Raw genomic sequence first — 16,178 nt, 5'->3', positions numbered from 1 at the left:
TGAAGGGCATATGTCTCTGAGTTTATTCATGGCGGAGTGTCTGATGAAACCTATGTGTAACTTCTCCGGCCACACACACACACACACACAACCTTTGTGAAATGATGTTCCTCCAGTACACACCGTCAAGCATCTTCTGAGCTGCCTTAAATGGGGAGGAGAGCGTTGGCTTCCTATGTTTTGTACTGAAAATGGAATGTCCCAGTTTCTTTAATCGTTACAGCACATTCACAAGTTTCAAAATGGAAAAAAAGGTCTGGACAACTGCACAAACTGTTTTTTTTTGTTGTTTTTTTTTTCACTTTTCTTTTTTTGTTCCAGGACTCAATGCATAGGATTATACAGTTAGAATACAGTATTTCAACATGTTTTACAAAGATTTATATGGTATAGCAAACAAGAAATAAAAATAATAACTGCACAGCAGTAAGAAAGGTCATTTGTCGAGTATAGATAGTCATTTTTCGTTCACACTGTGGAATAGCTTAGAAACACTGGGCAAAACAATGAACACAACTGGAACAATTTTTGCGCTATATTCAATCTACATCTTTTGACTCCAGACTAATTTGGAAATGCCAGACATTTTCAAGGGAAATCCAAATCACATTGGCCACTATTACACATGTATTCATTTTGGCTTTTTGCCTTTGCCATCAAAGTCCTACTAAGCACACACCACAGACACCCAAATAAAATGCACACATCAAAACTGCAATCGTAAAAGAAATCTTACTGAAATGTCTTCAGCCTATTGGCACACAAATGGCTGCAGCAGGGCATCTAGCATTTTAGACAGCACACATAATATCACAAGTCCAAATACATTGCTGTGTCTATAGCACTATCATCATCATAATCACCTAGGTTAATTTAGAAACAATACACGTACATGTATCATCCTATTCAATAAGGCACATTTTTGGTTAAAGAAATGCTCTGAAAGAAGCCTTGCATCAACTTTGTCAGTGAGAGAAGAGTCAGCAGTAAACAACAGTGGAGACAAGTATGGAGACTGCAGTCAGCATGCAATTAAGATCAAAAGCCTCCCCTGCTGATTCCATTATACAGAGTGCCACTCTGCACTGCACCGAGTGGGCAGAGCCAAGTGCCGCTGGTCAGGATACCATGGTGCCATGCTGAGATTGCAGGCAGGCAGGCAGGCTCTAGGTCTGTGAAAACCCCTCTCTATCCAAGGCAGGAATCGTTAACATTCTGTGGTCTTGGGAGCTCGTTATGCTCCGTCAACTGCACACATCCAAGATCAGATAGAGAGAGTACAATTAAATCATCTGTCATCAGGAAAACCTACAATTTCGAGATAAAACATGGTTGTGTTAAATGGCCCAAGAAATATCAAACTCTCATTGCCATCCTGTCAACACCCCAGCTTTGACACTGACATATCAATATTCCAATTATAATAACAATTATGTACATGATTGAACCTGACACCCTCCCTACACACCATACGAAGGCTAAAACCACTGTAACTTTTTCAAAATGTTCCACTTAAGTACCAACTGCATCTCTAATAGATTATTAAAATCATATGCAATAGGCTCTTTCATAGCTTTAGAGGCAGAATGCTTGACGATTATTTGGAACATTAAAAGGATAATACTAAAAAAATGGCACTAAAAGCATTAACACTAAAAAATGCATTAAGCCATTAAGAAAATCATCGAACATATTGCTGAATTACTACTGTATGTGCATGAATTTAGAACGCTAATGCAATAGTTAAATGTGGCTCAAGGTATTGTTATTGCAGGGCTAATATGAGATGACATGGCTCCACGGCAGAGTAAAGTTGCTTCTTGCCGATATTTAAAAAAAAGAAAAGAAACCGTAAGAAAAAAATCGGTAAGTAAATGAAATGTCTTAAAAAACTTCCCCTGTGTGCTTTAGTTGAAGTGGAATGTATCATGGCACTGTACAATAAAGGGAGACAGAGTGTGCTATCATTGATTTCCATTAGCACAAAAGGAAATCCGGCTAAAAGTGAAGAATTTAACTCGACTATTTCTGAAGCTACTAATGACCTGGCATTCATATGAGCCAGCATGTTGCTAGATTGTGTATAGAGTGTGTGTTCTAGCAATATACAGGCTCATATTAATGCCAGTGTCCTTATAAGGACACTGTGTAATCTAGCAATGTACAGTGTCCTTATGAGGACCCTTTGGTCTCAGTCAAAAAGCTAGATTAGAGCACTGGCTCCAGTGTGTCACCAGGTTTGGGGCATTAAATGACAGAAAGCAGGCGTCTCTTCACACTCGCGCCTGTTAGTAGGCATCCTGTGTGTGCACAAACATTTCCACACTCACACACTCAAGTTACGCGATACACGCTCTTGTTCACATGTACTTCACACAGACATCTACGCACACACAGGCTAATAAAAACACTATCCGTACCACAAGGTGATCCATTTAAAAAGATAATTTTTTTCCTTATAAAGCTTTCCGCATAAAGACTGCACGATAAAAAAAATATATAATACAATTCTTAAAACCTTTTCTACACATAAAGAAATTGAACATCTGATTATCTCCTATGCCAGTTTTCCACAGAAGGGCTTAATTCTCAGTGAGAAGTCTCCCACACTGCGATGTAGGAGCAATATTCAGTGAAGCTTGAGGGTGCACGCACACAGACCTTTAAGGTTTGGCAAGTTAGCTTTAAGGCGTACCTATGAAAGTGTAACCCATCATTTTCTTCCCCTTTTTGCGCTTTATCTGCATACCATTAGTCCCTGTTAGTCTGCTGTACAGAAAAATGTCCCAGGGCCATGATGGACGACATATACCTACAGTATACGAGTCCCTTCTCACTTTTACTTATTTCCATGTTATACACGCTGAAAAAAAAAGAAATAAGCCCCTGTAGTCACTGGCAGTATCGTACTATACCCCCCCTCCCTCCATCCCTTCACTGGGGGGGGGGGTTAGAGGTCAGTCACTTTGTTTTCCAGGGCGGCTGCTATCTGCTGGAGCCGCAGGGTCAGCTGTTTACTCTGGGCAGCTGGATCCTCCTCTAGAGATGCGATGATCTGTGTAGGGAGGAAGGTAAGAAGGGCAGAAATTGGGGGGAAATTAAAGAGATGACAGAGAGCAATAAGCATAGAGAAGAATGAGGAGGAGTTGGAGGAGAGGAAAAATGTTGAGAAGCAGAGACAAGAAGAGGGAGGATGGATGGAGAAATAGTGCAGGACAAAAGGGAAAGAAAAGGGGTGGAGATTGGGAGGAGACTGCTGTTATTTGGCATCAACACTCACGTCATACAAGCTGTTATTGTTCGTGAGCCCCACTCAAGGGAGACTGACAGCCCCATTTGTTTATCCAACTTGTTCATTAGGTTTTGTTTATCCCCTTTTTGTGACCTCAAGTGGCAATGCACAATGGACACTTAAAAATCAATTCCCAGAGCAATTTTCCAATTCGCATCCCATCAGAAACGCTTTCAATTAAAATTTTATACAATCACTCCTCTGGCATATCAAGAGTGAAGTGAGAAAAAAAAGGGGAAAAGCAATAATGTAGTGGGCAGTAGTGCATTCAGTGGAATAGCCTCCTTTGGGTGCGATAGGAAGAGAAGGGCCTCTTACCCCATCATAATATTTGCTGGCATACTGGTAAAGCTGATGGAGAGCCACTTGCGTGTTCAGTTTGTCTGTGTGAGACTGCAAAACAGAAAAAATGACAGTTCAAGGTTAAACACAGCATTTAAGCAATTCCATTAATATGACGGTAAAGGCAATATGGATATGAAAAAAAAAACCTCTGTCGGGAGACCATTATTGTTAACCATCAGATAATAAAGCTAGAATCATTACATTAAACATTTAATAGCCATTCTATCTTTCAAAACATACTCCCTTATCAATGGTACAATTTCGGTCTTAATAGCACGACCTCGGCCCTGTATTGGACTCAGTTGTGCGATTCTGTTCATGGTGTGCACAGGCACAGAATTAGCTTGGACTTGTGGAAATGACTAACATTTCCACACAAAGGCACGACAGGCCTTATATTCCATTTTTATGCCAAACCAAACTGGCAAGGAAAGATTCCCAAGGTGCATTTGGGCAAGAAAAACCCAATCAACAAGCTCAAAACTGTTGTGTGCATGCACGCTGGCAGAAAGCAATTACAATTTTGGAAAATCTGAATAACTGCACTGTAGCCAAACCAACCGAGAGTAAAATCTTAAGGATGCAACGCTAATAGGAGAATCAACTAAAGAGCACAGAACTGTGTGTCTCACCCGTGACACCTCTGCCAGATGAGTGTTCATGTCTTGGTCACTGACGGGTACCATCTGCCTAATGCCCTTATAGTAACTACAGAGAGAGAGGGGGAGAGAGAGCGGGAGAGAGGGAGAGAGAAAGGCGGTACAATTAGATGATATAATTATTATTAACACATGTTTTACAGAGAGCATTCTCAACAGACATGAAAACAACAGCTTGAAAGAGAATTGTAAAGTGACTTACTCATCCACCATCTTCTTATAGGTGGAGATCTCCTTTGCATAGAGTAGTTTGTTACTTGGAGAGTCCTAGAACACGATAAAAAAAAAAAGAGAAGAAGCTTTTACTTTAGATTAAATAACCCTTGATATCATTTTTTACTTCTCATTTTCTCCATCTTGTCTTCCCTCTTCCCTTTTGCCCTTTTATTCCCCATTGTGCACTTCCACCTCCATGAATCCACTCACCCGGCTGAGTTTGTGCTCGCTCTTGGTGCAGGCATCCATGAAGGTCTGGGCGATGACAGAGAGAGAGGCATCCACTACTTCAGACACGTGGACATCAAAGATGAAGTGGGGATTCTTAAGGATGTTCACCCAGAACCGTAGAGGAAGGCTATTTGGCCAAAAAGAGCAAAAAATAATAATAAATCAGTCTGTTGTCTTGTTGTTGTTACCATTATTATGGCTCCAAAATTGGGGGGAGGGGGAGGATCTCATCAACCATATTATAACTATAAATTAATTTGAGACAGGAAGACATTTCATGTGTGAGAGCATTTGCCTGAGGTGCAATTGAGCGCAGTACAAGATAATAACAGGGGTGGAGAAAACCTTTTGCAGGTGACACTTTATTCAGAACAATACCCTCAACTGTCGCTTTATATTTCTATCTCAGACAATACTATAAGAATGTGTGCTGTTCAATCAAAATGAACTCATTTCTGACCATCTTTGGAACTGCAGCACTGGGCAAAAGTCAAGCTGTATGCATTATAATCAGAAATGTTAAACTAAACTGCAACACGTTGACAAAAGTTTGCTGGACTGTAAAAGCACGTGTGCTACTTTATTTTCCCCTCTGAGCAGGAGAACATAAGCTCCATATGCTCGATTCCAACCTGGTGTCAGCTTGTGAATTCAAAAGAAACAGCTTCCAAAAACACTCTCCACCCTAATCAGTATGAATGCCCCACTAACGGAGACATGAAATGCACAATGTGCAAACTTCATACTGGTTTGGTAATATCTCCAGGGAAGGCTGAGGATACAATAGAGGCATAAAAATAGCAATGTTTCTATAATCACAGAATTAAATTAGCTTGGGATGTAATTACCATGTTTGTTTGTTGTTATGCCTTATACAAACACTCATATTTAATACATGGCCCTCACTTGATTTGATAAACAGAAATGGGTGGATGCAGAAAGTGGCGTGGAGTGCGGCAAGTAATTAAATCGCTCATCTCCTGTCATTGTGTGGGTGCTCTCTTACTCGCCTTACGTCAATCACCGGCATCTACATGCAACACATCGTCTTGTATTCTTGAGCCTCAGCCGACGTGACACTAATTTATGCACTTAAATGTCACATGGGAGCAGGGGGATTGCAAATGCAAACTAAGTGAACTGAAATGGTGCATTTGTATTCAGCTCTGTCTTGGATAAGTAAGTTTTATTTCTTGGAAAGTTACTGTATCGAAGGCAGAATGATTTGTGAGCTGGTCAGTCTATGCATTTCAGAGAGTGTGTGTGTGTGTGTGTGTGTATAAGAGTGATTATTAAAATACAAATTATTTTTACTTTGAGTTTTCAATCTTGGGCTACTGCCTGAACTTTTAGAGCAAAAATGTACAAAACGTACTTTGAATAATTCTTTTTTTCTTCTTTTTTTAATCTCCCAATCAGTCTAAAACAAACTGAAAATAGATATAAATAAAATCTCCCATAAAGACAAATCACGACAAACCCCGCAGGACTAATAAAACTAATTATACATAAAATTGGTAAAACTCTCTCCACCATGATCAGCTATGACAATAAAAAGGTATATATTCACTACCGCATTAGCACTGACAACACATTTGAATATACAGTATACTCATTTGTTTTTCACAGGGGGAAATCTTTCTACAGTGCAGGTGTTTTTAGTTCTGATTCGAGTAAATGGTCTACAGCGTGTACAATTGAAACTCTGACAGTGCCAGTGTAAGCAAGTGTGCTGTACTTTTACCTATTTGTCTTCCAGATATGGATGGTTTCCTCATCCACATTGTTGTGTTTCAGTGCCTGTTCATCCAGGAAGTCAAAGAAATACTTGACAGCCGGTGGCACCACTGCCCCCGAGCACAGCACACTGCGGAAAAAGTCATCCACAAACTGCTGCAATGTCCCCTAAAAGAGGCCACAGATACTGTCTGTGAGGCACAGTTCTGAGACATACTGTGGCGATTTGCATCAAGACATTCAGAACTCTCAGTATCTTAACATTTGCTGTCCCATCAGTTAAACTGCTCTTTTCAAATGAAAGCACATCCCGGAAAAGCAAAACTGCAATTTCCCTATGATTACCATAACAAATGTGTGACTCAGTAGATTATTATTTTGTACCTTGACAGAAAGAAGCCGTGTTAGATAGATCTCTGTAATAGCTTTGGTCATCGACTTGTCCTTGATGCTTCCTCGTTTAGATTTGATCTCATCCAGTTCGTCTTGCGGCCTCACCAAATGAAATACCTTGTCATCATCCAACAGAGCATTTCCTACCAGGGCAAAAAAAAAAACTTTGAAACTTTCAGTCTAATAAATCCTCACCTTATTTATTCATGCACACCCTTACAGAAAATATTCAAATGATGAAAAACAAGAGCATGTTTGTCAACTGAATATGAATGCAGAGAGAATATGAAAGTGGAAATTCTAAACAACCATGTATTCTGAAAATGCACATAAAAAGGGCTGAAGAAAAAAAAAAGCGGATATTATTTCAGCATAATCTCAAAGTATGCTACATCAAGCGACGTGCATTAGCAAGTTAAATGAAAGTGGGGACAAAAAGCCCTGGAGAAAAGCTCCAGACACACGCTTTACATTCTCGAGTACTCATCACATAAAGTGTGTCTTTATATTGTATACGTATTATAAGACACTTACGCTCCTCGTGGTTTTCTTGATTCTGATCGTAGTTCTGCTGAGTGTGGAGCACCCTGGACAATACTAATGTAGCGTTATCTCGCACCTGGAATGCACAGAAACAGTCCTCTGTTGGACACATCACCCACACTGTACACTTCATATACACTGAATTATAAAGAAAACTGTGACCGAGGTCGACAAGCCTTTTTCAGGGTCTCAGAACTAATTCATAATCAATTTGACTGAATGGGCAACAACACTGGGACTTTATTGGTGTATTTAGCAGCCACTTTCTTTGCCGTCAGCCCATTATTGACCTCACAAATACTGTGATTAAGACTTCTGACACAGCAGGTGAATCTATGGTAGCAAGGCTCCGAGAAGAAGACATCAGCGGGTGGGATGAAAAAAAAAAGATTACTTTTGAAAGAGAGGGACTTAAGAGGCTAAGAGCAGAACAGGGAGAGGATATTTGTGAGTGACCTTGATTTTCCAAAGATCAATACCATGCCAAGAAGATTTAGTCGTGTTCTGTCGCCATCAAGAGCTGACAAGAGCAAACCAAGACTGGGTACTTTTGACAGCCTGGTCGTGAGAAATTTGAATTTTAGGCGTGCTGCTGCGCTACTGAGGGAAACAGTGATGGACAAAGGTTAAACAGGGATTTCTGGTATATTTGATGGGTGGACATAAACAGGTTTTTCTTTTGTACAAAATAGACAGCACGGTGTAAGCATACACTGGACGAACATACCCCGTACACAAAACATTGTATGGTGCGCACGGATATATTAAAATCTGAAGGTCTGCAGCAGAGAGACAACTCACTGAACTCTAAAAACAGATCCACATGCCCACACATACAGCTATTTACTTGCCCTAGTCCATGTTGCATGCCCTGATTTTCTCAGTCTTCCTTTTGTGATATATATATGGCATCAAAACACTAACAGGTCCTCAGTACTCACGTTATAATGTGCCAGAGTGTTGATGTGTCTCCACCTGCCCTCTTTTTGGGAAGTCAAGTCCAGATCAGACAAAATCTGCCCCGTTGACCCAGGACGCCACTCTGTGGTGAAGGCAGGAGAAAAAAAAAAGTTGTAGCTTGAAATTCGTTGACAAGTCAAGATGAATTACAGTGTTTTTTGTAAAATTGTTTTCAGGACCCATTTATTTCATCAGGGGTCACTTTTACCCCGAGGTTATGCCACAACAGTGTGGTCTTAAATCCATCCACCGGCTGTCCTGTATTCTCTGAGCTAATTTTGGGTAAAGAACTGCACACTTGTAGGAGGAGAACTGACACTTCAGTAGTTTCTGAATAATTTAAATCTAATTCAAAGATGTGATTTGCAGCCAAACACTTTCAATTTAGAAACATCTGCCACTACCGCAGACCTGAGCGCTACACCATCTGCGACTTACAATATTATTCATTTTTGAGTTCCACCGAATACAAGAGGGTTATCTTTGTGATTCCCCATGAAAGAAAACGGATCTCTGCTTATCTAAAATGTATAAAGGAATGAGATCTACAGCATGTGTGGGAATAAAAATTGCTTTGATGATGGAAAATGTCTATAGAGCTTTTGCCTTTCAAGTCAGTCCCCACGGTTTCCGACTACTGTAGTGAGTAAAACTTTGTTTTGGAATGACAGCATTTCTTCATGTTGCTGACACTGAAAAAGGAACGCTTTTTCTTTTTACCCGACAAAGAGTGAGAAATTAGAAAAAAAAAAGAATAATACTAATAATAAATGTTAATAATGTCAATAATAATAATGCATTCAGATTGAAAGCTTCCATTTACTCTATTACTGCTACATTAGTCATCAATACCAGACATTTTTACCAGTTCTTTTAGGATGGTCTACTGTACGTTTACTCACCCAGCGTCACGCTGTCGACCTTGGGCCGCTGGGAGTAAGGCAGGTTCCTGTACACCTGCTCTATTATCTTCTCTTTCACCTGTGAGATGGTGTCACAGTTCAGCACCTTGACGGGCGTGACATCTGGACCCTCGCCGTGCACCAGGACTTGCACCGTCTGAGAAGACACACAAACAAACAAACAAACAAACAGACACACACATTAAGACCACATACACACATGGACTGTATACCTACACACAAACAACACATGCAGGGGTTTAAACATGGCCAGAGCACTCAGCCAGCCACTAATGTACACTTACATACATACATCCCGCTCTACTGGGATGTTGTCTCCATGGTAACCTTGTTTCTAAAAGCACACGCACACACACACACACACACACACACACACACACACACACACACACACACACACACACACACACACACACACACACACACACACACACACACTCAGCACGTTGGCAACTCGGGGGAGAGTTTCCTGCTGAGGGAGGGGAGGACTCCTGTCACCTTGACCAGCTAATGACCAAGACTCAGTGGGAGCACACTCTGACCCGCCTCACCTCCCACTCTGTCACTCTGTCAGAAATAACTTCACTGACCACTCTACAGACTCAAACAACGGCGCAGACGAGTCATTCTGAATATTAACCTCGCGAGCCCCTTTTGCATTTCAAGGGAATGAGAAAAACACAATGTGAATTAAGGCAAACAAGAAACACTGCCTGTGAAATCATGCTCATTACACTTTTTCTCCCTCCGTTATTCAATCACAGGAGGCGATCCATCTCAACGGGAGACATGTAATTCAGTCTAATTTGATAATTGTCCGAGACTTCGGCAATACCCCTGGGTCTTTTTATTTGTGCTCACTTTAACTGAAAACAGCTGTGCTCAAATTAGCTCCCATTATTGAAACACAATGCCAATGTGAGACATGCAGGCGTTTCCTGACTCCTGAAAGCTGCCAAAGTGGTTACAGAGCAGGAGCAGGTTAAAAGGTCAAAGGCGTTGTAAAGGTGGCTTGTGCGCTACGCTTGTAGCGACTTGTAGTACTTTCAGCCCAAGTCATGCATCTCACTGCGATACTGGAATGTGCTGCTTGTGTCATTTTTTCGAGCCGAGAACACTGACACTGAAAATGGATGTCACACAAAGGCGGGCAGTTGCCTGGGTTTTTTTTTGTGGTTACTATAGCAACTGCACTGTATGTGTGTTTGTGTTGCTCATACAGCAGACAACAGCACTTGAAGCAGCAGTGATTGCAATTTTTTCTGACTGGGGAGATTTTACACGTGCCGTTTGTTTGTCTGTCTCTGTGTGCGTGTGTGCATGTGTGTGCATGCGTGCGTGCGTGTTGTCCATCTCACCAGGACAGAGTACTCTACGTCGTCGCCCAACAGGCCTGTGTCATTGAGAGTGTACTTGGCTTTCTTCACTCTGGCGTCCACAGGTCCTTTCTCGATCTGGTGCTTAATGGCACGGAACAATTTATACAAGGGTTCGCCAGCAGAGTCCTGTTACACACACACACACACACCAAGCCATTTAGACGTTGCCACAGATGTTGTAAACAAACTAATTGTTGTGATTAGCACTTTAGAGGACGGATAAATGCACGTTATCAATACTGACGATCATGAAAGAAATGGAGAAATCCTTAAATTGAGCCCAGGGTTTAGAGCTGTAGTACGTCAAAATAAATGTTATCTGTATTAATTAAAACTTTCATGACCCATTTAAAAATGATATGCGTTTGAACTGCCTGAGAACCATGATATACATTTTTGCTGAGAAGAAAATTACACATCATACATCCAAAGCAAAACTGTTTCAAAATATTCAATCAGTTAACACATCATTCATCATATTTTACATTTGATACACTGTAAATGACCAATAACTCCATGTTACCTTCAAAAACTGGTAAAGGCAGATAGACATCCAGTTACAGAGCATCCTCTCCACCACCGTCTCTGACCTGGAACAAATATATATATATATATAAATATATATCTCATATAAGGTTTTTCACATCATGCAACTTAAATTCACAATCTATAAGCTTTCATTTCACCCGGTTAAGAATGTGACAGTCGCATGTTCCCTACAGCATAAACTAGGGACATTTCTTGCACAGCTCATCAATGACTTTTTATTGAAAAACTCATGACACCAGCTACTTGACAGATCGGCCATCCCTAATGTCAGATATCCACTGGTGGGGGGGGGTGTTAGTTTTAGCTGTCGCCTGCTTAATTAGACTTCTTGTGTGTAAGGGTGGCTCTGTTGGCACAATGGCCTAATCAGCATAATAAGCCTCTCCATTGGGGGATAATTAAGATGTGTACATTGCATAACAGCAAGTCACAGTGTGCCTCGGCACAGCAAACAGTGCAGATCACATAGCCCCCCCCCCTTCCCAGCGGCGATGGGCCACTGTCCTGTCAGACAAGTGGGTCCTGCTGTGGGAGGTGAAACAGCTGTCAGTGGATGACTTGACCTTGTCGTGATCATTACAGTGAAGACAAGAGTAAAGGAGGAAGAGCACGACAACATGCTCGAGGCTCTGTTTGAAACAAATTGGGCAGTTGAATGCTTACAACATTATTCGTGTGTAGAAAAAGAAATTATGAGTAGTATCAGAACCAAGTTATGATTAAATGCCAGACGAGGGATGATTTGAGACTTTTTGGTTTTTGAAATGTTTTGATCTGTTCTCTTGGAGAAAATTGATATTATTAAAAAAAATTTTTTATGATATTTTATATGTTGATGAAAGTAATTCTGATTTAATTTAATTTAAACCACACTGTATGTATACATCTGAGGCAACTCTTGGAAAACCAATATCATTTGTTTTCTGTTTTCAGGGAAATCAAAAGCATCATTGACCTCAAGAAAAGCCTGCAACCCATTGGCCAAAAGTTACATTAAAAGAAAACAAATAGGAAAGTGACAGAATAGTTTAACTCCAAAGAGGGGAAGAAAACACATCACAGAAGGAGAAACAGAAAGAGGAAGACTGGAATGGATTAAGCTTCTTTTTTTTTTCACAGTGAACTACGGTACTTGGAGAAAAGGAAACTAAAGGAGAACAGGAAGAAACAGTCCACCAGATCCTGAGATATCAATTCCCAGCTCTCCAAAATCAGGTATTTGGCAGTAAAATATTGGGTAAACTGAGAAAAGGGAAAACATCTGTAAAGAATCCTCATGACAATCCATCAAATAGTTGCTGAGACGCATGGACTCAGAGACACTAATGTCACCTGGGACCAGACTTATTCGCAACAGATATAAACTGATATTTTCATTGCGAGTGGACCAGTAGTAAATCCTCACTCACCTGCGCAGCATGAGTTTGGGGTTCTTGCTGTGGACATATTCCTCCATCAGCTCCAGCATCAGTGTCCTCATAATGTCAGTGTAATATTCCAGTTTGCCATGCAGAGCCACAGTCAGCAGGGACGCAAAGTACACCTTTGCCCTGGCGTTGAAGTCATGACTACGCTCCAGGGTGCGGATAAACTACACACACACACACAAAGTGGGTACAACAAGCGAAATGACGAGCAAAATTAATCATCACGATGATGCGTACACGTGCAGAAGTTCATCCAACATAATGTGCTTTTCAATAATTAAGAGACCACTGCCAGTGACGACAATAATTATCAAGGTACATTTAGTTCTGCCTTTTAAAACATTCTAACTTACGAAATATACCAATTAGGAGCGGAGGAATCACCCACACATGAAGTTAACACCTCAGAGGCCGTCTCTGTGCCAGCAGTACTGTATTATTAGGAATCTTCACACGTCTCCCATGTCCCCCGCTATGTCTTCTGCTTCTCACTTCCAACGCTGTTCACCGCTAACGAAAACATTACTCAGTCCTCCATTCATGGGAAGACTGCCTGAATTTAAAATAGGTATAAAGGACCTTACAGTCACAGCAACTATGCTCATGACAAATTTTGAAAGCTTACACACATGTAGGTAAGTGTGCGCCATTGCCGCCGTGGGAAGTAGATTCATACTTTTGAATGTCAAATAGAAGCTAAACTAAGTAACAAAGGAAAGGCTGGTGCAATTCCTTTTCCCTCGTATTACCTATCAGGAAAAACCACCCGTGAATTTATCCTTACGGACGACTACCTGTGCAGCTACAGCCCTATGGCTCCAGGCCATAAACTGTCATAATAACACTTAAAGTAGACATATTGTTGCATTGAACGGCATACTGGGAAAACTCCATTAAAGCATTTATATTGAGTTACCTTTAAATCTATATGAGAGCTGAATGACTGAGATTATTACAGATGCGGCACCTGTGATTGCAGCCCAGCATGTACACATTGAAACTGCCAGTTAAATTGTTCAAGACAGTCTCACAGAAGACACAGAAGTTCTACAGTGAGAAGTGTAATTACATTAATGAGGAAGGTCTTGGAGTTCAGGAGGTTGGAAAACTGGTTGAGTGACTGGGTCACTGTGGCCCTTCGAGACTGTGGGATGTCCAGCTTCCCTGTTATCATCACATCGTTGGCGCCATCCTTAGACGGTAGGAAGAAGACGCGGTCTGTGTAGGTCTTGTAGTCCAGGAAGGGGATTCGTCCCTCGCTCAGGTCGTTGGTGTGGTCCTCCATCTCTATCATCAAGTCTGAGAGACGGAAACAACTAAATAAATCCTTGTTCCTGTTGTTGTGTGCTGCTCTTCCAATAAATTATTATAATAATGATAATAATAATAATAATAATAATAATACATTTTATTTGAAGGCACCTTTCACGGCACTCAAGGACACTGAAAAATCATAAAAGCATACGGAATATGGTGAGCATGGTGACAGGGTGAAAGACAGTGAGGAATGAGAGTGTGCAGACATCGTTGAAAGTGTGTCTGCCACTTTTAAACGGGTGGATTTTGAGTCTGGATTTGGAAAGTGGAAAAGTGTCTAAATTACGGATGAGTTCCAGAGCTGAGGAGCAGAGCAGCTGAATGCACTGCTCCCCATGATGGCGAGGCAGATGGAGGGGACAGTGAGATGGAGAGAAGAGAAGGATCTGAGAGAGCTGTCAATGTGGACCAGGTTGGACAGATACGGAGGGGCAAGATTATGGATGGCCTTGAAAGCATGCTGTTCTAAACATGGCCTTGACGGTAACATGAATTCAGTAATGACAAAATAGTTTTCCATTACTGCTCCACATAATGATAACATAATATTAAGGTGGAGACATTATTCAATTCGCAGCAGCACAATGCATCAAAGAAATGTAATCAGAGCCACGAGGCAATTCATTACATAATAGTAGCTCAGAGACATGGATCCTTTGATGAGCATTAATAATACTGTCACTTAGGTTTTATGCAATTTCGCTGTCATCACCTGTGAATTCTTTCTTGCAGCGGTCTCGCACGCTCTCCTCCAGGTTCTCGAGCTGGTGTTTCACCTTCTCATACTCTCTCTCTGCCTGCTGACTCTTTCTCCTGTCGAGACAGACACAGCGCACGTGTCATTAATGCAAAGAGTTGTGTAAAAAGAGGACATATTTCATTTTCAGTCAAACACTACATGCTTTAAATCAGTGACACATTTAGTTGAGAACTTGAGTTTCACAGGTATTCCATGAATATTTAGATTGAAATTTAATGAAATGTTTACATGTGTTATTGGCGGTGTAATGCAAGACAAAGAGAATTAGTGAAAGAGTAGAGTTTGAAAAAGGCTTGAATTTGTATGTTTTGAATACAGGGAATTGAAAACAGCTTTCTTTTTAAAATACTATTAATGTTCCCTTAATACTAGTCGACACTTACATGCAACAGTGACCCAAGAGATTATAATGTTTATTGATCATGTGTGAACTGTAATTACTTTCTTCATTATTTGACTTTTCCCTTTAGAGACCACTTGGACAAAGCACACTAATCATGCAAGGTGAGCCATTCTCCAGCAATTCAAATCAACAAGACATCGCTGAACAGAACATCGTAATGATTTCAAGTGATGTTATACAATGAAGCCCCCCCCCCGCCCGTAGCTACTTGTAACATTACATAAAACGTTGCAGAACATAGTACCCCTTAAAATTAGTTCATAGCTCAAACAGGGAGCTGCTCTCTATGACCCAAATTATCCCAAACATACTGTTAGAAAAAATGAACTCACATCAAATAGGATGATTGATTTTGCAAATATTGTTATTATTTGTTACACATACAGGGGCTAAGAGTCTAAATCACTTGAATGCAATTTAAGGGATTAAAATGGACGGTTCAGCAGCCAACAGCAAGAGTGTTTGTCCTAAAGAGCGACTACTGTGAGATATTTCACAGTCTAAGGTCGAAACACTTTTCTACAGCTCCTCTGCTATAAAATGCAATTTAAAAAAAAAAAAAAGACAAAAAAGGAGCACACTTTATTTTCCTCACAGTGCATGTGACGTTAAGAGCTCAACTTACCTATAGCAGTAGACAGAGATAGCAATGATTAGCAGCATGGGCACAATGACAGCAGGGATGATGATGTAAAGTGACGACTCACTCCTACTCTCGTATTGCACCGAGTCGACCACCCACTCTCCCTTCCCAAACTTGATCTGTGGATAAACACAGAGAGGGAATTTTATTATCTGCAAGCGCTCACTGCATTTTCACCAGTGATCTGTTTAGGTCGGTGTTAAAGGAAGAGGTTCAACAGTTAGAGAGGAAACGGGGGAGACAGAGGAGAATCTACATAATTGTCCACAGTTTTGCCATAACACCTGCAGGACATTTTAGTCTTTTCACAGTGCTGCAGCAGTGTTCAGCATAAATGTATTCAGTCTGCCACTTTTAAAAAAATCACACTTCTTTTAAATGTAGGTATAATTGATAGTGCT

General features: G+C 40.8%; 1 protein-coding gene across 1 annotated transcript in view; it reads right to left on the bottom strand.

The window, feature by feature from the left end:
- Positions 1-16,178, bottom strand: part of plxnb2b (plexin b2b) — a 39,267-nt gene continuing 23,089 nt past the window's right edge. The window contains exons 20-35 of the mRNA XM_044035827.1: positions 15,760-15,896; positions 14,684-14,784; positions 13,724-13,953; positions 12,637-12,818; positions 11,202-11,268; positions 10,658-10,804; positions 9,279-9,435; positions 8,358-8,458; positions 7,408-7,492; positions 6,865-7,016; positions 6,488-6,648; positions 4,723-4,870; positions 4,499-4,563; positions 4,270-4,345; positions 3,611-3,685; positions 1-3,055 (exon numbers count right to left, since the gene is read on the bottom strand). Of these exons, the coding sequence (XP_043891762.1) occupies positions 2,951-3,055; positions 3,611-3,685; positions 4,270-4,345; positions 4,499-4,563; positions 4,723-4,870; positions 6,488-6,648; positions 6,865-7,016; positions 7,408-7,492; positions 8,358-8,458; positions 9,279-9,435; positions 10,658-10,804; positions 11,202-11,268; positions 12,637-12,818; positions 13,724-13,953; positions 14,684-14,784; positions 15,760-15,896 (1,989 nt within the window). The 3' untranslated portion in view covers positions 1-2,950. The remainder of the gene's footprint in view (positions 3,056-3,610; positions 3,686-4,269; positions 4,346-4,498; positions 4,564-4,722; positions 4,871-6,487; positions 6,649-6,864; positions 7,017-7,407; positions 7,493-8,357; positions 8,459-9,278; positions 9,436-10,657; positions 10,805-11,201; positions 11,269-12,636; positions 12,819-13,723; positions 13,954-14,683; positions 14,785-15,759; positions 15,897-16,178) is intronic.

This window comes from Solea senegalensis, linkage group LG10 (assembly GCF_019176455.1).
Source record: "Solea senegalensis isolate Sse05_10M linkage group LG10, IFAPA_SoseM_1, whole genome shotgun sequence".
Lineage (NCBI taxonomy): Eukaryota > Metazoa > Chordata > Actinopteri > Pleuronectiformes > Soleidae > Solea > Solea senegalensis.
The sequence above is the reverse complement of the archived record's forward strand: the minus strand, read 5'-3'. Positions and strand labels throughout refer to the sequence as shown.